Source organism: Gymnodraco acuticeps, unplaced genomic scaffold (assembly GCF_902827175.1).
Source record: "Gymnodraco acuticeps unplaced genomic scaffold, fGymAcu1.1, whole genome shotgun sequence".
Taxonomy (NCBI): domain Eukaryota; kingdom Metazoa; phylum Chordata; class Actinopteri; order Perciformes; family Bathydraconidae; genus Gymnodraco; species Gymnodraco acuticeps.
The window spans coordinates 278,696-304,628 of record NW_022992140.1 but is presented as its reverse complement, the minus strand read 5'-3'; the positions used below and the strand labels follow the sequence as shown (position 1 = coordinate 304,628).

Genomic DNA, 25,933 nt, shown 5'->3' with positions numbered 1-25,933 from the left:
GCTGCTTTTAATTACATTACATGTCATTTGTTAAACGCTTTTATCCAAAGCGACTTACATAGATTCAGTACTGTGGACAATCCCCACAGGAGCTATTTGGGTGAAGTGTCTCAGGGACACAACGACATGCTGACTGCAGTGGGGTTTGAACCTGTGCTCCCCTGAACACCAACACACTAGTCCTCTGCGCCACACGCCACCGCCTTACTACTAAATCAAGGACACGTGTATGCTGGCAGATGCAGGAGCGTAGGTGGACACACATACACCCACATCAAGGCAAGGGTCAAGGAAATAGTTTTGTTTGAGCAATATGTATGTTTTTTAAATGTTGAAGGGTATCCAGATAAAGTAAAGATGAAAGTGTTGTTGACACAGCTGTTGAAATGTCCCTCCCACTGGTCAGCGTGGAGTACGGGGGCGTGGTTCTGCCTTAAAATTCCGGCAGACATCCGAAAGCAACTCACTCACCGTCAACATGATGAAGATGAAGAGTCTGGTGGCCATCGCTGTGTTTCTGGAGACGGTCTCTGCGATCTCTGTAAGTGTCACAATAATGTTTTCTAATAACTCTGTTTAACTTCTGCTCAGTATCTCTACAAGTCAGTGGTGAAGTCAGATGCTTCACTTAAGTAAAAGTAATAGTTTTCATTGACGTATTTATTGTCAAAGCATTTCATGTATTCATTGCTATCGGGATGTTAAGAGCATGGGATATAACAGGGTTTCTGAAGTGAATTACCAACCCACCCACCTTTAACTAATTGGACGCGTGCGATCTCCATGTACGACGAAGTTTAGCTTGTGTTCACAGACACGGTCAAAAAACTATTGCTCTCCCAGTCACAATCAATACACCTGTGCCAGGAGACCAGTTCTATGCTGTTGCCCTATTACGCCATCTAGTGTTCAAATAACAAAACCATTCTAATGGGTGCAACATTGTGTGTTTTCTTGCCGTAGCTCGGGTTGGTGAACACAGAGGGAGGTTTGGTTCGGGGAGAGAACATCCCTCTGGCGTCCGGCCGCCACATGGACGTCTTCAGGGGGATTCCCTTTGCTGACGTCCCTGAAACTTTCATGAAACCAAAACCTCACCCAGGCTGGGCTGGTGAGTAGACCGACTGAGATCATATTCAAATTCACTTCAAATTAAAAGGTTTTATTGTCATATGCACAAAGCTACAGTGTAGATATGGCAATGCAATTCTTCTTACCTGAGCTCCTCCAGCAATGCAACGTATATAATAAAATACAACATAAAAATCTGTGTCATCAGATGTTCTGGATGCCACTGCGTTTAAGGACATTTGCCTCCAGGTGAGCGTCTCCTTTAACACGACCAGAGGCAGCACGGACTGTCTGTACCTCAACATCTGGGTTCCTCACAACGGCTCAGGTAAACAAAGTGTCCTCCATATTAGATCCAATCAACAACTTTAAAGGTCTCCTATTATCTGTTTTTCATCAATATAGGGCTCAGATATATACAGAACCTGTCTCTGATTGGCTGAGACCCCAAACAGATCATTGCAGCGTCCCATAATCCCCTCTGTTTCAGCCCTGTTTCCAAAGACTTTAGATGAAAACAAGGAGCCCCTCTCCACGCCCCTCTGAGAGACATTTGGTTACAAAGAAATCAATGGTGCTCTAGGAGGAGATTCAGGTGATAAGGGGGAGGGGTTACCTTGGTTGGTGATTGGCTAATGGTTACACAAGACAACAAATCGTTATGACATCATAAAGTAACAAAATCTGATCAGCTCATTTTCAGACAGGTTTTTATAGAAATGGATCAAAAAGAGAGAGAATCTTTGTTCCTGAAACTTTCAGAGTCTCTTTCCACAGAGGGGACACATGTTGATGAAGAAGAGACATGAAGAAGAGGGGACACATGTTGATGTAGAACAGACATGAAGAAGAGGGGACACATGTTGATGTAGAACAGACATGAAGAAGAGGGGACACATGTTGATGTAGAAGAGACATGAAGAAGAGGGGACACATGTTGATGTAGAAGAGACATGAAGAAGAGGGGACACATGTTGATGTAGAAGAGACATGAAGAAGAGGGGACACATGTTGATGTAGAAGAGACATGAAGAAGAGGGGACACATGTTGATGTAGAAGAGACATGAAGAAGAGGGGGACACATGGTGATGTAGAAGAGACATGAAGAAGAGGGGACACATGTTGATGTAGAAGAGACATGAAGAAGAGGGGACACATGTTGATGTAGAAGAGACATGAAGAAGAGGGGACACATGTTGATGTAGAAGATACATGAAGAAGAGGGGACACATGTTGATGTAGAAGAGACATGAAGAAGAGGGGACACATGTTGATGTAGAAGAGACATGAAGAAGAGGGGACACATGTTGATGTAGAAGAGACATGAAGAAGAGGGGACACATGTTGATGTAGAAGAGACATGAAGAAGAGGGGACACATGCTGATGTAGAAGAGACATGAAGCAGAGGGGACACATGTTGATGTAGAAGAGACATGAAGAAGAGGGGACACATGTTGATGTAGAAGAGACATGAAGAAGTGGATTTTGCATAATAGGTGACCTTTAATGCTCTCTGTCTTCCAGTGTCCTCTGATATGCCGGTCATGGTCTGGATCTATGGCGGCGCCTTCATGATTGGAAGCTCGATGGGTACTCATATCCTGAAGTACACTCAGTTCAGCGGGCAGGAGCTGGCCGACAGAGGGAATGTGATCGTGGTTTCAATCGGATACCGGGTCGGCTCTCTGGGCTTCCTGAGCACTGGAGAACCAGAACTTGCTGGTGGGTGACAGTTAATTTCCTCAAAATAGAGACAGAATTATTCAGAGCCAAATAAATGGTGGCCTCCCTGCCAGATTTGTACTACTTAAGGACTCATACCATGATTCAGGGGAGTAAAGTACATTTACTCAAGCACAAAATAATGTTCTACTTTTACTTGAGTAACATTTTGAATGCAGGACTTTTACTGTAACAGAGTATTCCTACACTCTGGTACTTCTACTTTAACTCAAGTACACAATCTGAGTACATTTCCATCTTTGCCGGGATGGAGTTAAACGTTTGATTTCTCTCAGGAAACTATGGTCTTTGGGACCAGCAGGCTGCCATCGCCTGGGTGCACAGGAACATCCGTAAATTCGGAGGAGACCCCGAGAACATCACAATCTTCGGGGAGTCTGCAGGCGGAGCCAGTGTCAGCCTCCAGGTACTCATTGTGTGAGCTGATAGATATACAGAGGTGTGAAGTAGTGGAGTACAAATACTTTGTTACTGTACTTAAGTACATCTTTCTGGTATCAGTACTTCACTCCACTACTTATTTTTCTGCCGACTTTTTACTTTGACTTCTTACATTTTGAACCCAAATACCTGTACTTTCTACTTCTTATATGTTGAACTCAAATACCTGTACTTTCTACTTCTTACATGTTGAACTCAAATACCTGTACTTTCTACTTCTCACATGTTGAACTCAAATACCTGTACTTTCTACTTCTTACATGTTGAACTCAAATACCTGTACTTTCTACTTCTTACATGTTGAACTCAAATACCTGTACTTTCTACTTCTCACATGTTGAACTCAAATACCTGTACTTTCTACTTCTTACATGTTGAACTCAAATACCTGTACTTTCTACTTCTTACAGGTTGAACTCAAATACCTGTACTTTCTACTTCTCACATGTTGAACTCAAATACCTGTACTTTCTACTTCTTACATGTTGAACTCAAATACCTGTACTTTCTACTTCTTACAGGTTGAACTCAAATACCTGTACTTTCTACTTCTTACATGTTGAACACAAATACCTGTACTTTCTACTTCTTACATGTTGAACTCAAATACCTGTACTTTCTACTTCTTACATGTTGAACTCAAATACCTGTACTTTCTACTTCTTACATGTTGAACTCAAATACCTGTACTTTCTACTTCTCACATGTTGAACTCAAATACCTGTACTTTCTACTTCTTACATGTTGAACTCAAATACCTGTACTTTCTACTTCTTACATGTTGAACTCAAATACCTGTACTTTCTACTTCTCACATGTTGAACTCAAATACCTGTACTTTCTACTTCTTACATGTTGAACTCAAATACCTGTACTTTCTACTTCTTACAGGTTGAACTCAAATACCTGTACTTTCTACTTCTCACATGTTGAACTCAAATACCTGTACTTTCTACTTCTCTCATGTTGAACTCAAATACCTGTACTTTCTACTTCTTACATGTTGAACTCAAATACCTGTACTTTCTACTTCTTACAGGTTGAACTCAAATACCTGTACTTTCTACTTCTTACATGTTGAACACAAATACCTGTACTTTCTACTTCTTACATGTTGAACTCAAATACCTGTACTTTCTACTTCTTACATGTTGAACTCAAATACCTGTACTTTCTACTTCTTACATGTTGAACTCAAATACCTGTACTTTCTACTTCTTACATGTTGAACTCAAATACCTGTACTTTCTACTTCTCACATGTTGAACTCAAATACCTGTACTTTCTACTTCTCACATGTTGAACCCAAATACCTGTACTTTCTACTTCTCACATGTTGAACCCAAATACCTGTACTTTCTACTTCTCACATGTTGAACCCAAATACCTGTACTTTCTACTTCTCTCATGTTGAACCCAAATACCTGTACTTTCTACTTCTTACATGTTGAACACAAATACCTGTACTTTCTACTTCTCACATGTTGAACTCAAATACCTGTACTTTCTACTTCTCACATGTTGAACCCAAATACCTGTACTTTCTACTTCTTACATGTTGAACTCAAATACCTGTACTTTCTACTTCTCACATGTTGAACTCAAATACCTGTACTTTCTACTTCTTACATGTTGAACTCAAATACCTGTACTTTCTACTTCTTACATGTTGAACTCAAATACCTGTACTTTCTACTTCTTACATGTTGAACTCAAATACCTGTACTTTCTACTTCTTACATGTTGAACACAAATACCTGTACTTTCTACTTCTCTCATGTTGAACACAAATACCTGTACTTTCTACTTCTTACATGTTGAACACAAATACCTGTACTTTCTACTTCTTACATGTTGAACTCAAATACCTGTACTTTCTACTTCTTACATGTTGAACTCAAATACCTGTACTTTCTACTTCTTACATGTTGAACTCAAATACCTGTACTTTCTACTTCTTACATGTTGAACTCAAATACCTGTACTTTCTACTTCTTACATGTTGAACACAAATACCTGTACTTTCTACTTCTCTCATGTTGAACACAAATACCTGTACTTTCTACTTCTTACATGTTGAACACAAATACCTGTACTTTCTACTTCTTACATGTTGAACTCAAATACCTGTACTTTCTACTTCTTACATGTTGAACACAAATACCTGTACTTCCTACTTCTCTAATTTTCCAAACAGCTGGTTCCTTTAGTCTGAATGTGTGTTTGATGCGTGATCATTATTCTTTAGAGTCATTGCGTGCCTATTGATTTGAACACGATCCGTGTATCCATCATTTCCTGGTCTTCTCTAAAGAAGAGGGACCAATGGAAACGTTGTCATGTTGCCGTTGTTCAGCATGGAAACATTCATTAGCTAACAATGACATTATAGTTCTATTAATATAAAGGGAGGTCAGGTACTCTTTAAAACAGCTGCTAGTTATGGGTACTTTTTACTGAAGTACACTTCAAAGTTCTTTACTTTTACTTGAGTGAAGAAGTTTAGTCAGTACTTCTACTTTCACCAGAGTATTTTTAAACACGAGTATCTGTACTTCTACTTGAGTAGAGGATGTGTGTACTTTTGCCATCTCTGTAGATATATTATTTGAGATGAAATGAATTCTAACTTTCACTTCAGATTCTGAGTCCTCACAACAAAGGGCTTTTCAAGAGAGCCATCGCCCAGAGCGGTGTGGCCCTCAGCCCATGGACCATCAACAAGAACCCCCGCCTGTACGCTGTGGAGGTACATCACACTTTACTCACATGTTTTATTTCCTTGTATCAAAAGTCAAAGTCAACTTTATTGTCAATCTTTCAGTTTGTGTGTACAGACAGAGAGATCGAAATACGGTTTCCCACAATCCCAAATACAAAAACAAATATATATAAAAATATGTATGCAAATATGTACATACACAATCCAAAGACATGTTCACACATTAAGACCTAAATAAAAGCACAACGATCAATATATACAAAATAACAGTCACTTCAATATCGTTGAACTTTAAGAATAATTCAAGATGGGAATATATTTAGAAAATAAAGATGTTTATCACTTCAGGGCTCTGGAAACATTAAAACAGAAAGTGGATTTATATTACATTAGATGTTACATGTTAGACGCTTTTATCCAAAGCGACTTACATACTCAATACTGTGGACAATCCCCACAGGAGCACTTTGGGGTGAAGTGTCTCAGGGACACAACGACATGCTGACTGCAGCGGGGTTTGAACCTGTGACCCTCTGATCCCAATACCAAGGCTCAATCCACTGCGCCACATGCCACTGCGCATCTATCTATCTATCTATCTATCTATCTATCTATCTATCTATCTATCTATCTATCTATCTATCTATCTATCTATCTATCTATCTATCTATCTATCTATCTATCTATCTATCTATCTATCAATCAATCAATCAATAAATAAATAAAGCCGGACATGCACATTTAGATTCAGGCTTGTTTCTGATGTTTCCCGACTCATTTGAGAGTCATCATTTCTGCTTGTTGGGCCTTTTCCTCTGTGCAGTGTCCAGAGTTCAGCAAGGATTAAAAAAACGCAATGAACTGCTCCAAATCAGTCTGATGTGTCACTAACATGTCAGAAATGTTAGTCGAGTAATCATCGAGTACTCGCACAGTTGAAACAGACCGAAGAGTTGAATCAATAGCTAGCTTTCCTCAAACTGGGCAAGTGTTGTCACAGCGGCCCCAACAAAATATACCATTTGGAAAGACTAGGGGGTTTTTAAAGTTGTCTGTTTCCATTCTAAACATGATTTCTAACTCCTCCCCAGGTTGCTCTGGCGGTCAATTGCTCCACTGATGAGCGCATGGCTTCCTGTTTGAAGGAGATAGATCCTGTAGTCCTAACTCTGGCGGGATCTTTCAATCTGTCCAGCTGCGCCGGTGGTAAGGACTCCACATACAATTAGCATTTTCAGTTTATAGATTCTGATGCTTTCTATCGGGGCAATGTAGAGAGAAAAGTCACTGTGTTGCACCCCCTCCTTCTGCATTGTTTTAATGGCATCCCAGTGAATCATTGATTTATTATTTGTTATCTATCTCAATTCCCATACGGCTAATATTCATACTCTCTCATGATTCCTGACTTTGGGTCAAACTTAGAAATGAGATTAAGATGTTAATCTGTTGAACGTGTTTTACAGCCCCGACAAAACACACATGAATTTGCATTCTCTTTTTGGAGATTATCATACAAGCAACATTTCAAACAATTCTCAAATAGAAATAGAAATAAACTAACATTAGAGAGTAAGAAAAATATACAGATGACTGTGAAAGTAAAACATCGAGTTAGTAGGCCTACTGTACATAATAAGCATCTGGTTATATCTGCCTGTCAGAACCCATTGTCTACCACCTGGAATTATCTCCTGTCATCGATGGTGACTTCCTGCCGGATCATCCGTCCAAGTTGTTCCACAATGCGGCGGACATTGATTTCATCGCTGGAGTCAACAACATGGACGGACACGCCTTCACGAGTATCGATGTTCCAAGAGTCAACATCGACCTGTTGCCCGTCCCTGTGTGAGTTGATGCCGTTTGTTCACATTAACATGCATATTAGCAGTATATTGGCTCTTTATTAGTCATTATTAAATGGCTTAGTTGAATACTCGATTCTGATTGGTCAATTCAGAACACGTGACACGTTGTTAATCCAGTAGTACAGACCGCTGTCAAGGATTTATTGACCGTTGTTAAAGACGCTCACATCTGCAGAAAGAAGTCCGGTCGATTTAACTGTATACAGTTTTTTTTTTTTGTTTTTTTTTGTTGTCTCCCGCCTGAGAGCAACATGGAGGATTTTAATATTAATTTTTATATATTTGGAGAGCACAGTCATTTGGATGAATGGTTTGTGGCTGATGAGTCCCCAGTGAAGAAAAGAAAAAGACAAAAGGGACAAGAAAACAGCGGAGATGAAACCTCAACACAGAGCTGCGGTCCTTTGTACCCAACGGTCCAGACATCAAATGGCTAAACATATTCAGTTGCCAGTTACTTTGGCATTAGGGCAATCAAGTGCTTCGCGTCGGGCTCCTGATCAGCCTGTCGGGTGTTCTTTTACTCATAATGACCGCCTCGCTGCACATTATCCCTTACTTATAAAACACTTATTAATGCCTTATTCTACATGACCATATTCTACAAGTAATACACCATTAGTTGAGAGTTTTTCCTCAATAACCCTCTAATTAGAGCTTATTTATTGCAAGTAATGAAGTTGTTGTACATGAGTTTTGGTCTTAATATGCAGTAGTAGTACCACAAGAATAGTAATTCTCCCATAATAACACTTAACAAATATGATCTATTCTTATATAACAAGACATGAAACTATAAGTGTTAAGTGTGTCTAAATAACTCAAAATTAAGTATTTATATCTAAGAATATGTTCCCTATTTTAAAGTGAAGTCTTGTTTATAGAGAGGCGAAGTCCCTCCCCTTCCTCCATGGGACCTTATTTCGGAAAAAGTATGTATTGAAGTCAATAGCGAGAGAGATTATCTTTCGATCCCGTTTGAATTGTGCCACGAATCACACATATGATGATTGTCAATTTTAAAGATAATTTTGGCAGTCAAAACAATTCAAATGTGTCGTAAAACTGTGAAGTAACACATTTTTTGTGTGAAACGCTCAATGAACTACATCTCTGGTCTCGCACACGTCACCAACACCAAGATGGCCGTCACGTTGGCACATTTCACTTCTTTCTTTCAGAATGTTGAGAGCTGTACATACACACGAGGGGAGTTAGTCGGTTCCGTGAGAGCCAGCATGCGGGACCGGCTTTACAAGGTTTCGGTGAGTAACACGAGTGTAATGTGTAACGATAATGACATCACTTACGCGACTCTGGGATTTGTAGTCTTTCTAGTTGCGTATTTTTCATAGTCTTATATTTCAACAGTTTTACGACAAACTGTGACTTTTTTTACATGGAAATTATTTTTTAAGATCGACAAACATCATATGTGTAATTCATGGCACAATTCAAACGGGATCGAAAGATACGTTTTCTCTCTCCATTGACTTCAATACATTATTTTTCCGAAATAAGGTCCCATGGACCGGAAGTAGATGGGCGTGACTTCGCCACTCTATAGGGGCACTGAGCTGCCTTCCCCACGACACGTCATCTCACATAATTCAGAGCTGATTGGCTGTAAGTACGTGTGCCGCGAAAAGTGTGGTGTGTGAAGAGGAGACGAGAGACGCGTCTAAAACCAGGAAGTAAGCTGCGCAAACGGGATCGAAAGATAAGTTTTCTATCGCCATTGACTTCAATACATAATTTTTCCAAAATAAGGTCCCATGGGGCGGAAGTAGAAGGGCGGGACTTCGCCGCTCTACAGGGATGAGTATCGTTAGGATTTTATCGCTACTGATACCGATACTGCTTATCAATACCGGTATTTTTCGATACTCTTATCGATACTTTTCAATAATTTGGTGCTCAAAATTATAGACACGATTACAAGATGTGAAGATAAAACAACAATTATTTTATTGTAATGTATTTGTATTTAATGTAACTTTTTCAATGCGATACCAAGCAGGTATGAGTGTGTTTGACAGTGTGTCTCTGGAAGGGAGGCGGTTATTATGGCCAGTTCATAAATCCATGTAACCATGACCAGTTAAAACGAGACGCTGTTATGGTTATCTGAGAGAACCCAAACGCAGGACATGGCAGTGTGTTACAAAGGTTTTATTTGGAGGAGATAATCCGGCTGGAGAGTATCCACTGAAGCGTAATCCTGGAGCACAAGAAGAACAGGTAAGAATATATTCAGGTGTAGCGAAAATAGTCACTATACTTTAAGAAGGCTGAGAAGGCTAAGAGTTTTACCACTGGGGTTTAACAACGATCTGGCGCTGACAGGTTGTGGAGCCTCCGCTGATATACCATCCGTAATGGCTGATGGGAATCAGGTGTGTCGCAGAGGAGAGTGCTCAACTGTTTGCAGCTGGTGGAGATTTGAGCCGGGAGCCAGGAGTCACAGGCACCACGCCCACACAGACAGGGAAAGGGAAAACACACACACAAGCTAGGTGGCTGGAGAATGCAACCACCACAGACGCTGCATGCGCACCTCCTATACCGAAAGCTCCGGTCAGCTAACCATTATAACCCATTTATTATTTATAATTGTAATGATGGATTATCAGTAATAATTTCAAAGTTACACTGAGACATTGGATTGACCTTCAGCAGCGTTGTTATGCCCTTGAACACAACTTTTGATCACAAAACAGCAAAGGTAAGACATAATTATCATGGCTACGTAAAGTGAAGTTGTTTTCTTGCTCTTTCCTGGCTGCTAGTTCAGTGAGTGTTGTCGTACAGTGATGGGACTTATACCAATGGAATCTGTGGAACCTCAGCTTTCATGTGATATGTCGTTTGTGCAGATAACATGACGTAGAAAAGATAGCTTTGGCCAGTTATGTGCTAAAGTAGCCGTTAGCCCCGTTAGCTCATTTAGCTAAGTGTTGATTTAGACTTGCTGTTGGACTTCTGTTCGGTGTAGGTAAAAATTGTTAATATCGTCTGCTAGCTGAGTTTCTTCCCGTTAAGTGGGTATGCATCATTAATAGGTTGTTAAATGTTAAGAAGCCTTGAGACGCTGTTTCTTGCCAGATGTAGCACCGGTTCTCGTCCCTACTTGTTCAAAACCAATAAGCTAGTAGTTTTACTCTAATTGACCTGAACAGGTTCCCTATTCTGAAGTTGCCTCCTCTTCACACTTTGTAAATACATTATAGCACACAACTACTGAAATTAACCTCAACAGTACATGAACATAGTAGGCACACGTTGAAATGTCTGTTTTATTAATGAACCACTAAAGAGAGGTTCAGACACATCCCAAAACATGTCAAGGACGAAGGTTATAATCACCTGACTGTCAACCATCAACAATTTCCTTACTTGCAATAAATAAGCACTAATTAGGGTTATTGAGGAAAAACTCAACTAATGGCCTATTACTTGTAGAATAAGGTCATGTAGAATAAGGCATTAATAAGTGTTTTATAATGACTAATAAAGAGCCAATATAGGCTACTGCTAATATGCATGATAATTGACAACTAGTTGATGGTGAATTTGTGTACCTTAATATAACCCAATTCTGCAATGGATCTACCCAGAGCAACTTTGGTTAGTTGTGTTTTATTATAACTTATTTCCAAACCTTTCTTTATTGCAGCGAGGATGTGGAGAAGCTTCTGGCTGCGTACACTAAGGATAAGGGTGACGCTGCTTGGCACGCTGCACTTTCACTATATAACTCAACCTGGGAACCAACGCCCAGCCAAGAGAGCATCAAGAAAACCCTCGTTCACATTGAAACAGACTTCCTCTTCCTGGCTTCTACTCAGGCTGCACTGAAGCTTCATGCTGACAACGCAAAGTGATTATAACATCTTGCTATACAGATGCTTCCAGTTTATCTACAAGCCCTTTTGTTCCACACCATGCTTTATAATTTAAAGGTCCCCTATTATGCTGTTTTTCATCAATATATCACAGGTCTCAGATATATCCAGAGCCTGTCTCTGATTGGCTGAAACACCAAACAGATCATTGCAGCATCCCATAATCCCCTCTGTTTCAGCTCTGTTTCCAAAGTGCTGATTCTCTGTCTGTTACTTTAGATGAAAATAAGGAGCCCCTCCCCACGCCCCTCTGAGAGACATTTGGTTACAAAGAACTAGGGTTGGGAACCGAAACTCGGTTCCAGATGAGAACCGATAAGAAAATGCCGGGTACCGGGTACCCATACAAAATACACAATTTCGGTTCTGCTTAACGGTTCCTAAACGTGGTAGACCCTGTATTCCACCGGGTCCGTCTGAGCCGCGGCGACCCGGTGGAATGCAGCCAGTGTAAGGGTCATCTGGCCATCTGTGTGTTCTGGAGAATCACAGAACGGCCGGTCGTCAGCGGGCCGTTGACGGCCGGCTCGGTTTGCTGACGGCCGGCACCGCCCTTCATTTTTTTAAACGACATCATGTAAGTTGCGGCGACAGAGGTCCACAGTTTCCCCGCAGCGAGGCTCCCCCGCCCTCCCGTAGACAGTTCACGAGCTCACTTCATAACACCAAAGATGGGTCGCGGTAAACGCTCTGAAGTGAGGCTCCACTACACTAAAAAAGAAAAAGACAAGGCACAGTGTAATGCCTGTTAATAGCTTGCCACAGGCATAGCTCAGTTCAAATAAAGCACAGCTATTGTGCAATACATTTGTATTGCATGTATATTTTTTATTTGTAAAAATGTCAGTTAAAGCTTAAAAAGATTAAGATATTTTTGTTATCTAAACGTTTGACCTCTTTCTTTTACAATTTTGGAATTGAAACGGGGAATCGATAAGAACCGGAATCGGAATCGATACATTTCAAACGATACCCATCCCTAAAAAGAACACAATGGTGCTCTAGGAGGAGATTCAGGCGATAAGGGAGGGGGGGTTACACAAGCCAAAACATCGTTATGACATCATAAAGTGGCCAAAATCTGATCAGCTCATTTTCAGACAGGTTTTTATATAAATGGATCATAAAGGTCTTTATGTATAAAAGACATGAACAAGTGGATTTTGCATAATAGGTGACCTTTAAGGAACAAACCCAGGGTTTAACCATTCTATAACTTCATGGAAGTCATCGCAGTAAGTAGGGGATTTTCTTGTATGAGGTTTGCTTTTCTGAAAAGGTAAAAAGTTCCTTTAGTCTCACATTTTGGCTACCTGTTTTCAAACACAGTAAGCCTCAAATGTTTGCACTTGAGTCAGGGATTAAGTCCCAAGTCAACCCTGACAGGTCCCTTAAACAATCAGATTGTCTCTTCACCACATGTAATGCCATTTTTCGATGCACACGTTTTGAAAACTCATTCTTCTTCGTTGTGAACTCATTGTCATATCCCTTTTCTTCCCATGTGTCACCAAAGAACTGGCCGTACCTACTCCTACCTTTTCTCTGAGCCCAGCCAGATGGCAGGCATTTTCAGACCTTTCCCTAAGTGGATGGGAGCCGACCATACGGACGATGTGCCTTACGTGTTCGGAAAGCCTTTTACGACAGCATTGATGTATTTAGCCAGCCACCGGGACCTCTCTGGCTACATGATCGCCTACTGGACAAACTTCGCCAGAACAGGGTAAAAATCTTCCGACACAAGACATAGGAGCATCACAGAAATCAAACAAACCTGAATTAGATATTGAAGGCAAGGCACATTTATTTATATAGCAACTTTCAACACAAGGCAATTCAAAGTGCTTTACCAAAATGAAAGACATTAAGAAACATATTATAAAATGGCATTTAAAAACACTCATTTAAAAGCAAAGATAAATAAAACATGAATAACAAAAACATTAATTAAAGTCACAGTGCAGTGTGAGATACACACATCTGAAATGTTTAGCTCTGACTCTCAGTCATTGCTAACGTTTTAGCAGAAATAGTTTTCCATGACCTCACTTTCTTTCTATTTTCTTTTTTTAACTTATCCTTTAGTTCTTTCAAGTGGTTCACGCTAAACGAACCCCCTTTGGAACATTTTAATCTGCAACCCAATATTCTGAAAATTAAACGGATCGTATTTGTGTAGCATATACAATTAATTTGCTCGCAGACATTCATGTGGCTTGCTAGTTTTGGACCCTATCTGTCACCCCAATACACGTAGGGCACTTTATTTGAAGTAGAAAACTATAACTGTCTTTATTTGATTGCTGTATATCCATCCATCCATCCAGGGACCCCAACGAAGGAGAACTGAGCGTGCCTGCTACCTGGCCAACATTCAACAGCACTGGACAGAAGTTTGTGGAGCTCAACTCTAAGATGGACGAAAGCTATGTGGGAGAGAATATGAGAATGCCTTTCGTGGATTTATGGACCAACGTAATACACAGCCTCCCCAACATCATCCCCGAATAAAGATCATATGCATCAGCTGTGCACTTCAGTGTGGACATGACCAGTGTTCAATTATTATTGGTTTATGAGAAAATAAATGAATGGCAAACACTATTCAATTTCCTCGGTTTCATTATTTTATATCTTTGACCTTTATACATTGTAGTGCTAAAAAACAAACACATTACATGTATGGTATCTAAGCTAAGAAGCTAGCCTACTAATTATTGTGTTGTCATATTAAACCTATAGCACAACAGCATGGACACTAATACATGTATAGCAACTGTTAATTTAACAAAGCTCTCACAGTGGGCTGCTTTACCACCAGAATATTCTGAAGTGTCTTAATAAAAAATCCTCCTGTGGCTTTCTGTCTTGGTTATGTCAATGAGCAACCCAGTCTCACGGGCCGGTGTTGTGTCACATTATGCCTCCCCGTCATGAAATGCCCCCCTTGTCACGAGAACGCGCATTTCTAAATGACCACTAGCATGACCACGCTATGCGTACAAAATAAAAGTGTCACATTCATAAAAAAGATAGCAAGGGGGGGCATATTGTGATGGCCAGGCCTGTCATAAAATGCCCCCCCCCCCCCCAAAAGAGGTGGGTTTGAATTCCACCCTCAAGCCTTTTTCAGGGTATGGTTCTAGGACTGGTACCAATAAATGGAGCAAGATTCATGAATGTCACCCTTTTATTTTGTACGCATAGCGTATATAATAATATGCTGACAAAGACTATGTAACATTTGTAAACATATATTTTCATTATTAGATGACAACTATGTAAAATTAAACAATACATTTTAAAGCACGTTTATACAGACAGGACGTAACAATAATGATAAAAAAAAAGATTTAAAAAACAAACTGAAAAGGAAGTGACGAATGAATTTCGACACCTCAAATACGGAGCGAAAAGTTAAACCAGAAGAATCAAGACTATGAGCTACCACTAAACAACTCACAGTCTGAAAATTACTATTAATAAAAACCCTGAACGTTTACTTTTCGTTTTAAACATCGTTTTAAGGTGTAAACCTATGGTGTAAACGTGTCATTTAGAGGTGTAAACGTGTCATTTAGAAATGCGCGTTCCCGTGACAAGGGGCGCATTTCACGACGGGGAGGCATAATGTGACACAACACCGGCATTTCGTGTTAAAGTCACAAAATGTAATCTATTGATTCGTGTTCACCAACACGATTTTCCCCTTTTTTTCGTGTCGCATCACAGAACGATTTTAAAAGCAATGTATTTCTATTGGTAGACACAGGATGGGTCAAATGCAGAGAAACAATTTCCCCACGGGGATTAATAAAGTATATTTAAAAAAAATGCCGGACAGATCTTAAAGTAAGGGTTACGATCCACCCGCTGTGAAATGAACTTATCTTCCATATTTGCTGCACTTATGTTTACGGAAGTTGAGATGTTTCTTGGTTGTGATTGGTTGTTCCTCGTCACATGACGAGCAGTGCGCGCTGCGGCCATGGATGTATAATAACGGCCCGTCCACACAGCGGCGTGCGTTGAAGCTTCCAACGCTTCTGCCCATTCACTTTGAATGGGGTGACGTCACTTTTAGCCGAACTGCATCGTGGGAAGCGACGCGGAGCGTTGCTGGCGTGGCTCGCTGCAAAAGTTGAGCAATGTTCAACTTTTGAAGCCTCGGCAGAAGCGTCAGCCAATCGAATCATATGCCAGTACAAGCTCTAGCCAATCAAACCGCTGCTTGTGTGTCAGGGTCGGGAGATTCATGTGATTGGTTGTTGGTCGAGTGTCAGACACGCCCGCCGGCAAGCGTCAACGCACGCCGCTGTGTGAACGGGCCGTAAGGCTGCGGCGGCCCCAAAGTTGAAGGCCGCGGCCAGAAAAAAAGCCCTTGGCAGCCAGTGCACGTCTCCATTGAAACCAATAGAAATGAGCTTGCAACGCTGATGTGTATGGCTCCGTACAAAGTTGTACTCATTGCATTAGTATACTGTAGCTTTTTACACTGGAGGCGTCCATCTCGGCCGAAGTTGGTTCATATCAACCTAAAGGTACATCATTATGGTAAATGTCGCCTTTAAGGAGCAGAACATTTTTGTTTTATTTGTGTGTGAATAATGAAATAATTTCAAATGTGTTTTTCTTTGATAGGTAATTGGTGTGGAGAAGATTAACCTCAGCCTTGCTTTGAACATTGTTCCAAAGGCTCTGTAGTAAATGGTGAGTATTCAAATGTTTTGTGTGATTTATTTGACTAACTTAAACTTGATCTTTAACTAATTGAAAACTGGTATTAGTCTGAACATTTCTGAATATTTATTCATAACATTTACATACTGCAAACATTGCAGGGATATACACATTTTCTGATTTATTAGGCAACAGTTATTCAGAAAGTGAGAGGCAAAAGCCAAACATTCTGCGATAAAGCCTCCTTCACAAAAGGGATAATGTTTTGTTTGTTGAAATGGCTATAAGGGTGTTTCTTATATGTAGTCTTACATTACAGTAATACTTATTTTAAGTCGCTTTGGAAAAAAACGTAAATGAAATGTAATGTAGTCTAACCTGGTTGTTCGTACTTGATATAAAAAGTTATTCTCACTATCACAACACCATTCAACAGCACCACAGATTCCATCCTCCAAAAAGAGCTTTTGTAAAAAGACCTCTCACAGAGTTTTAACAAAAAGTATGATCACCTCCATGAAGGAAGGATTTATTGCAGGACTTGTGCATTCGACTGCATTTGATTTTGCTAGGAACAACCAAAAACCCTGCATTCTTGGAACGCAATGCCCTGGTGGGACAGTAGGTATAATGAACTCTTTAAGATAAAGATGGCGCCTGCCCATTAAGGGCTTTGTAGGCGAGAAGAATAATTTTAAATTCTATCTTGTGTTCTACAGCAGTGGTTCTCAAATGGGGGTACGCGGACCCCTAGGGGTACGTTGGAGTACTGCAAGGGGTACGTGACGTTTATTTTATGTTAATTAAAAAACAATTAAAAAAATCAGGAAAAGTAGCGAAGTTTGAGCAGAGTGGGTTTTATATTAACAGAGTTACACATATTTCAAAACGCAAAGTGTAATAACTGCAGTGGCCTTCCTGTCACTGAGAATAACAAAGATCCTCAGTGAAGCACAAACCCATGTTTCACTACATTGTAAGTATAACTTATTAAAAAGATCAGTTCAATGCAACTAATGTCGTCTTAGTGTTATTGCATGATGTTAAAATGGGTTTGCCATGAATTTAGTGATGGATTGTAAACATTTGGAATGTAACATTTAAGTGTTTCTCAGTTACAAGGTTGTTGTTTTAATAAATCAGACACTGATGGTGCAGCGCTGTACTGTACCTCTTTGTAGGCATTTTCTCCTTAACAAATTGTTTTTGCGCTGATCAGGGGGTACTTGGCTGAATTTTTTTTTCAAAGGGGGTACATGATTGAAAAAAGTTTGAGAATCACTGTTCTACAGGGAGCCAAAACAGGAGTAATGTGGTCCCTTTTCTGTGCTCTGGTCAATACATTTTCAATCAGCTGAAGCAACTTAACTGACTTCTTGGTATACCCTGATAATAAAGAGTTACAATAAGCTAGCCTTGAAGTAACAAATGCATGGACTAGTTTCTCTGCAGCGTTTTGAGGCAAGATATGCCTGGTATGTGATTTTGTAAATACATTTAGCACACAACTACAATCATAACATCATTAGAAAATGAAATGGTTTGATGATTTTTATGACTGTGATATTTTGTTTTCTTTGATAAATGCGGAGTTTAAACGTATAACAACCCTGCCCCTCCAATCAAGATGTCTCTCTCAGCTGGATGTGCTATCTGACAAACTTCTGAAGATTTTTGAGAAGAGAGGAGGACAGATACGTAGGCCAGCGTCTGAACTGAATTATGTCAAACATGCAGTAGTGACTGGTCAGCCCCACATAGTGTCAGCAGAAAGTATTAAAAATAATGATTACCAAAAAATGCAAAAAAATATATATATTTTAAGATCATATTTAATCATCTTATTCGTCTGTACATTGCTTTTTTTGTCTGTTCTTCTAATTAGTGTCTACAGTGTGTGCCTATTGAGCTGTTTAGAGCCATGTGGGACAAAACCCGATCCTGCCCCTCCCTCTCACTGTCTAAGTGAACGGTGACTGTAAAAACTACACTGCGCATGCTCAGAGTCTTGTCCTATTTAATGTGTGTGGCAAAAAAATAATGACCATAGGGGCATAGTGCTGCCATCCCCACCATACGTCATCTCACATCATTCAGAGCTGATTGGCTGTAAGTACGTGTGCAGCAAAAAGTATGGTGTGTGAAGAGCAGACGAGAGTGACGCGTCCTAAAACCAGGAAGTAAGCTGCACATGGGTTCCCTCCACAAAAAAGCAATGAGATTTCTCCATAGGATTTTAGAAAATAGCTCGAAATAAGATCTGTGGGAAACGTAGCTGTTAGATACTTACGGAAGAGGACCAGGGCCAGATGTAAAAACTAAATTGAGAAAAAGTTTTTTTCATGTGAGTTTTGAGAAAAAGAGTCAGAATTCAGATTTTTTTTTTTTTTTTTAAATCTCAGAATTCGGAAAAAAAAAGGAAATACATTTCCAAAATATTCTGGAAAAATAAAAAATATTCAGAAAGAAATTAAGATTCTTTACGGAATTGTGAGAGAAAATAATCCTGAAAATCTCAGAATTTGTTTTGCACAAAAAATAAATCTGAATCAAAATTAAAAAAAATAAAACACATTTCAGAACAAAACAAAAACATATTTTCCCCCCCCAAAAAACGTGACATTTTTCATAGAAGAAAAAACAATATAATATTATAAATATAAAACATTCACATGTGGCCCTGATCCTCTTCCGTACTTACTTTACCAGTGTGACGGCCCCTAGGCCTTCCACTCAAGTCCCTGGTTAGCCACTCCCCCAATCAGGAGAGATTGCTGACACCTGATTTTGGTTGACTGCTCAGCTCCAAGTATGGGTGCCTGAGCAGTCAGGGTGTTTCTCAATGTCGAGGAAGGATGCTCCAGAGCCACTATTTCAAGGATACTACGTCATCGAGTCCCGTTCCAATGTCCAGGATACTTTGAATTCTACCGAGGCCGGCGTCCTTCGTTGCGGGAAATTTCGCGGCTGCACATGTGTAGACTCTTCGGTCTTAAAATCCCCACAATGCTTTGCGCACGGACCAATTTCCCAAATCTTTGGCGGAAAATTTAAGGGCGGGGCCTCTCATATGACGCACACCTGCACACTTGCTCGCCTGTTCCATTCTTCGTTCTCCGAATGCCAGGAAGGATTCTTGCCTAGCCTCTGATGGAACTGACTCGGAAGACATGTCCCACCAAGGAAGCGTCCTCGACATTGAGAAACACCCACAGTCTCTCTCTCCTCTTGGGTTGCTTGGCTCTACTGGACCTTGGTTTGTTTGTCTTTGCTTTATATACTGATGCATGTTCACACACTCACACACTACACACATTACTGATTAACTGACTTCATAATTAACTGAGTTTCTTTAAATAAATATACTTTAATTGGATAAGAATGATGTGTGGTCTCCTTCTTTTGTCCGTCCTTGAGCCAGGGCGTGACATGGGGGCTCATCCAAGTCAAATTCTGTTGGTATGAATGTTCTGTGATAATTTAGGTTGGAGTATCACACATGGATGTAGTTGTTTTGGAGAGCTTTATAATAATCTAGTTTGGGCCAGTTTTCTTTGAGGTAAATATGCTCAAATGTTTGGTGTGGCTGGTGTTCTCCTCTGTGAGGCCAAGCAGCAGGTTCTAATGGAGGGTCTGCTGCGGGGGGTTGGGTTGAGTGTGACAGAGAAAGTGGCCAGAGCAGTTGTCTCGGGATCACGTCCATGGTTTCTTGTGGGGTCTCTGTGTATACAGTTGCCTTCCAGTATCACTGGGTTTCAGTGAATAAATACCCGCCACAAGTATCTGTACGAAGACTAGGTACGAGTTTAGTCAGATAAGGGACATACTGTGATGAGTTAGTTGAGCATGGGGAGTCACCATGTTGTTGTTGCCACTAGTTGCATAGTGTAAAGGTTTGGTGTATGTTACTTCAATGTGGTTATCTAGGTTGCTAGATGTTTGTGGTTTGATATGGCTAACATTGTGGAAGATTTAGTTCAGTGTCCCTCGGATGAGTTGTTGGAGCAATGTGAGTGCGCTTAAGACCTTCCTTTTTGATAAAGCTTATAGTTAGGGCTGATTAGATTCAGCCCCTAGTTTTGCTGATATAGGCTTAGTTTGTCGGGGGACATCTTACTTCTTCCTTCTCTCTGTCTATACCTGTGTACTCTCATGTTCCGATTAACCCAGCTTCCCCAAATGTCTTTCTTTTTGATGTCTATATACGCCGGGATCCGGAGTCATGGATGATCCTGCGGTCCTGTGTCCTGCATCGCGAGCCCTGGATCTTGAGTCGTGGCTGTGGTACTGGATCATAGGTCCTGGATGGATATCCTCGTGGATTCATCTTCCTATTATACACACATGCATTTCCAAACATTTGGACTACCTATGTTGCAAATGTATTATCTTTTCAATTTACACTCAGCATCTATTGCACGTCTGTCCGTCCTGGGAGAGGGATCCCTCCTCTGTTGCTCTCCCTGAGGTTTCTCCCATGTTCCCCTTAAACTGTGGGTTTTCTCAGGAAGTGTTTCCTTGTACGATGTGAGGGTCTAAGGACAGAGGGTCTAAGGACAGAGGGTGTCGTATTGTCATACTGATATTCTGTACACACTGTGAAGACCACTGAGACAAATGTAACATTTGTGATATTGGGCTATATAAATAAACATTGATTGATTGATTGATGTACAAAGGAGCAGTTGCTATTACTCTGTTGATGTTGATTCCAAACAAACAAAGGAAACCCTGACAAGTGTTATAAAGGCTCATTTGCTAGACTGTGCAGTACGGATGGACAGGGGAGGTAAGAGCATTGCAACTAATTTTGGCTTAACTTTTGAACAACAGAAAGAATTGTTGATTTTGAGATTGGAACAAATTAAACTGGATTTGGAACTGAAAAAACTGGCTTTGATTAGGGCAGGTAAAATGTCTGCATCGGCTTTGAATGAGGAACTTGTAAGTTCACGCTTTGATGTTGCAAGTCATTTACTGTTGCTGCCAAAATGTGACGAACATGATGTAGACACTTTTTTTTGTCTGTTTGAGCGCTGATTCAAGGGGCTGGCCTGATGAGGACAGAACTTTTGTGTTGCAGTGTGTGTTTACAGGTAAAGCACAAGAAGCCTACTCCGCTGTATCTTCTGACGCCTGTAAAGAGTACGATACAGCTGTTTTGAAGGCTTATGAGTTGGTGCCTGAAGCGTACCGCCAACGTTTTAGAGACTGGCGAAAGAGTGGTAACAAAACACATGTGGAATTTGCATGGGATTTGATCTTGCATTTCAAGCGCTGGTACTCTGCTTCTGGTGTAAAAACCATGGATCAGTTATGTGATCATTCTGGAGCAGTTGAAACAGTCTGTCCCTGAGAACATTGCAACATATATTAATGAACATAAAGTCACATGTCCAAGCGCATCTTTGGTGAGCGCTATGATAGGAATGAATCCCAGAAAGCAGATTATTTGTCCCCAAAGCATCCTAATGGCACACGCAATGCAAATGTGTGTCATTATTGCCATCAACAGTTGGAAAAAAGAATGTCCTTTGCTAGAGGGGAAAAGCAACACTTTTCATGTGAAGTCAGTTGGTTTGGCTACAACTATTCATAATCCCAAAGTTGGTGAAACAGAAGTCTTGGCTCCATTGCAAATGCAGGGTAAGCCAATTGATATCTCAGAGGTTGAGTCGGGTTATGATCCATTTATGTCTGACGGTTTTGTAACTCTAGTTGGGAGTGACAAGAAAGTTCAAGTCAGGATTTTGAGGGACTCAGGAGCTTTGAATACTTTTGTGAGGGAGGCCATCTTGCCTTTTTCTCCAGATTCAGACATGGGGCGCTGTGTTCCAGTCAGAGGGATTGGTCTGCAAACCATTTCTGTGCCTGAGCATAAACTGTTCTGTCCTGTGATTTGGTCCAGAGAGAAGTGGAGGTTGGTGTTCGTCCAGAGTTGCCCGTGACTGGAGTGGACATCATGTTGGGAAATGACCTGGCAGGTGGTCGTGTTTGGCCAGATCAGGCAAAGCCAATCAGTGGTAACAAAATAAACATTGCAGGAAAGAGTTTTCATGTTAGAGGCGAGGACTGGGTTTGCTCTGAAGTGTGGAATGATGAACTTTGCTAGAAGAAGCAGTTGTTACACATGTGGCAGGAAGAAAATGATGAAAGCTGGAGGAACAGATAGTTGGAAAACTCTGGCTGGGAGGAGCAGGGGTCTCTTCAGTGTAAATGATTGGAAGTGCAACACATATGGCAATGTCAATTGGGCTAGAAGGTCAGAGTGCAACATTTGTAACACACAGAAGTATGCCAAAGAGAGCTACAGTAACCTCTTTGGGTAAGGTGGGGCAGGCAAGGGGCGCTTCGTCCCATTCTCATTTAAGTTTTGACCATACAGGCATTCCCTGTTTCGTCCACTAAGCAGCAGTAGTTGCTTTTCCTGGGGATAGCCTTTAACGATTGCAGGTTTTGTGCACATTTCAGTAGTCACCTCATGTGCCGTTTCCATAGTTCCTTTTTTGCCTAGTGTCACTTATAATGCAGTTTGTATGTGCTCTTAAACGTGCTACTCGGAGTTATGAATTGGAAGAAATGTGTCTAATGTTCTTCTTTTGTTTCAGGATCTGAGGTGATACCTCATTCTTAAGGGGGGAGGTGTGACGGCCCCTAGGCCTGCTTGGACTCAAGTCCCTGGTTAGCCACTCCCCCAATCAGGAGAGATTGCTGACACCTAGCTGATTCTGCTCAGCTACAAGTATGGGTGCCTGAGCAGTCAGTCTCTCTGGGTGTTTCTCATTGTCGAGGAGGCTTGCTTGGTAGCACATGTACCTCCGAGTGAGTTCCTTAAGAAGCGAGGTCCCGCCTTACATTTTCCGCCAAAGATTTTGGAAATTGGTACGTGCGCAAAGCATTGTGAGGATTTTAAGACCGCAGAGTCTACACGTGCAGCCTCGAAATTTTCCCGCAACGAAGTACGCCGGGCTCGGTAGAATTCCAAGGATCCTGGACATTGGAACAGTCCTTCGGCGGCACTCGTTGACGTAGCATCCTTGGAATAGTGGCTCTGGAGCAGCCTTCCTCGACATTGAGAAACACCCACTCTCTCCTCTTGGGTTGCTTGGCTCTACTGGACCTTGGTTTGTTTGTCTTTGTTTTATGTAAGGGATAATGTGCAGCAACGCGGTCATTATGGGGAAAAGAACACCGACAGGCTGATCAGGAGCCCGACGCGAAGCGGAGGGATCTAGATCGGCATGAAGGTGTTCTTTTCCCCATAATGACCAAGTTGCTGCATATTATCCCGCTTATTACATGGCCACATTCTCAACAAAGTAACATCATGACTCCCAATATTAATTGAAATGCTTTTATGGATTTAGAAAATTATTTTATTGATTTAAAAAATAGTTGTATTGATTTAAATTGACATGCATCCGCTAAGAAAAATAGTCCGTTGTTACCGTTTGAACTAACGTAGCAACGGCAGGAACTGCTTCGATAGCGTTTTTGAGGAGCTTTTTGATTACAGATTTGAAAACATCGCTGCTTGCTTTAAAAGTAGCACAATTCATGATGTCAGACCTTGGGAAGTATCTAGATATCCCTGCCCTGATGCCAAAGGAACTGCACACTGAATATGTGTCGCCGTCTGATGTCTATGTCTGGACCGCTGCGTAAAAAGGAGGGTTTCTGCCCGTTACTTCTCCGCTGTTTTCTTGTCCCTCTTGTCTTTTTCTTTTCTTCACTGGGGGACTCATCAGCCACTAACCATTCCTCCAAATTACTGTGCTCTCCAAATATATTAAAAGTAATGTTAAAATCCTCCATGTTGCTATCACACGACAGCGGGAAACTAAAGACAATCAGACAGTTTGCTTGCTTTTCAAACTGTTACATTTGAAAAACAGTTAGAGCGTCTCTTGTCAGTTTGAAAAGCCAACGGCAGGAACTGCTTGCGTTTTTGAGGAGCTTTTTGATTACAGATTTGAAAACATCGCTGCTTGCTTTAAAAGTAGCACAATTCATTATGTCAAACCTTGGGAAGTATCTAGATATCCCTGCCCTAATGCCAAAGGAACTGCACACTGAATATGTGTCGCCGTCTGATGTCTATGTCTGGACCGCTGCGTAAAAAGGAGGGTTTCTGCCCGTTACTTCTGCGCTGTTTTTCATGTCCCAGTTCGAAAAGCAAACTGCATGCAGTTTGCTTTTCGGCCCAACGGTATACAGTTAAATCGACCGGACTTCTTTCTGAAGATGTGAGCGTCCTTAACAACGGTCAATAAGTCCTTGACAGCGGTCTGTCTGTTCGGTATTAACAACGTGTCACGTGTTCTGAATTGACCAATCAGAATCGAGTATTCAACTAAGCCATGTAATAAATACTGATACATGTTCACACACTACACACATTACTGATTTACTGACTTCATAATTAACTCAGTTTCTTGAAATAAATATACTTTAATTGGATATGAAGGATGTGTGGTCTCCTTCTTTTGTCCGTCCTTGAGCCAGGGCGTGACAACCAGCAACACACAAGTTACAACAACTCCCATGATCCCACGCTGCTTCACGACGTTGTCAAACCCGTATTTGGTTGTTGATCGAGAGACCCCTAGCTGCAGGAATGACAAACTTCCCTTTTAAAAAACAAGAATATCTGACTTAAAGTGGACCTATCATGCTATATTTGAACAATATATTGTAGGGCCATACCTATATAAATATAGTTTTTTTTTCAAAATACCAAACAGATCCTGCATTTTAGCCATGCCTCATTTCGCTCCATTGGCTCTTTCCAGCCCTGTTTTTGCAGGGGGCTGATTCTGTGAGCTGCACCCCCTGCAGGAGAGGGGAGCGTGCTCTGAGATCAGCTGCTAGGCTGCAGCGGGGAGAAGAGGGGGAGAAAAATAGATCTCCGTCCTCCGTGTTTTATTCTTATATGATTATATAGAGTCATTATTCATTTGTTTTAAAGCTCAATAAATAACAAAGAAGACCTTTGACCGGCACTTTTCTAATTTTGTCCGGAAGATTTCAACTTTAACGGACATGTTGGCCGGCGAAAAAAAAAAAAACTGAAACTCTGCAGCACGGTCCCCTCGTCCCTTGGAAGAGGCGGAGAGGTGGGTGTTTGTCATCTGCTGGTGGACTACCGGAGATAATTACAGCGCTGGCCTCGACGGGGAGGGATTGCATTGAATTACAGCAGCGGGAGCAAACGCTTGCCTCGGGGAGGGAGAAAAAGAGCCACAGCGGAGAATAAACAGAAGGGCAACCATGGCAACCATGCGCGGGAAGCCTTCTTCGCTGCATACTACAGCACCACTTACAGGCCTGGCATATGTACTACAGCGTCTCCGGCGCTTTCTAACGGCAATGGCCGGCCGTGGCCCAACCCCACATTCCCCTGATAGGTGGAGAGTTGCCTATATAGGCGGACCTCCTCGTTCCTGACGTCAGAGAACTTTCAAATCTGGATCAGTCTGTATCAGATCCGTTGCA

General features: G+C 41.2%; 1 protein-coding gene across 1 annotated transcript; it reads left to right on the top strand.

Annotated features, from left to right (window-relative positions):
- Positions 1-399: 399 nt before the first annotated feature.
- Positions 400-14,362, top strand: LOC117538300 (bile salt-activated lipase-like). The gene is made up of 11 exons (XM_034203902.1): positions 400-541; positions 964-1,111; positions 1,280-1,399; positions 2,598-2,795; positions 3,092-3,222; positions 5,899-6,006; positions 7,071-7,185; positions 7,644-7,830; positions 11,527-11,730; positions 13,272-13,481; positions 14,086-14,362. Exons 1-11 carry the CDS (start codon positions 479-481, stop codon positions 14,267-14,269), a joined length of 1,668 nt encoding a protein of 555 aa, XP_034059793.1. The 5' UTR covers positions 400-478; the 3' UTR covers positions 14,270-14,362.
- The last annotated feature ends 11,571 nt before the right edge of the window (positions 14,363-25,933 follow it).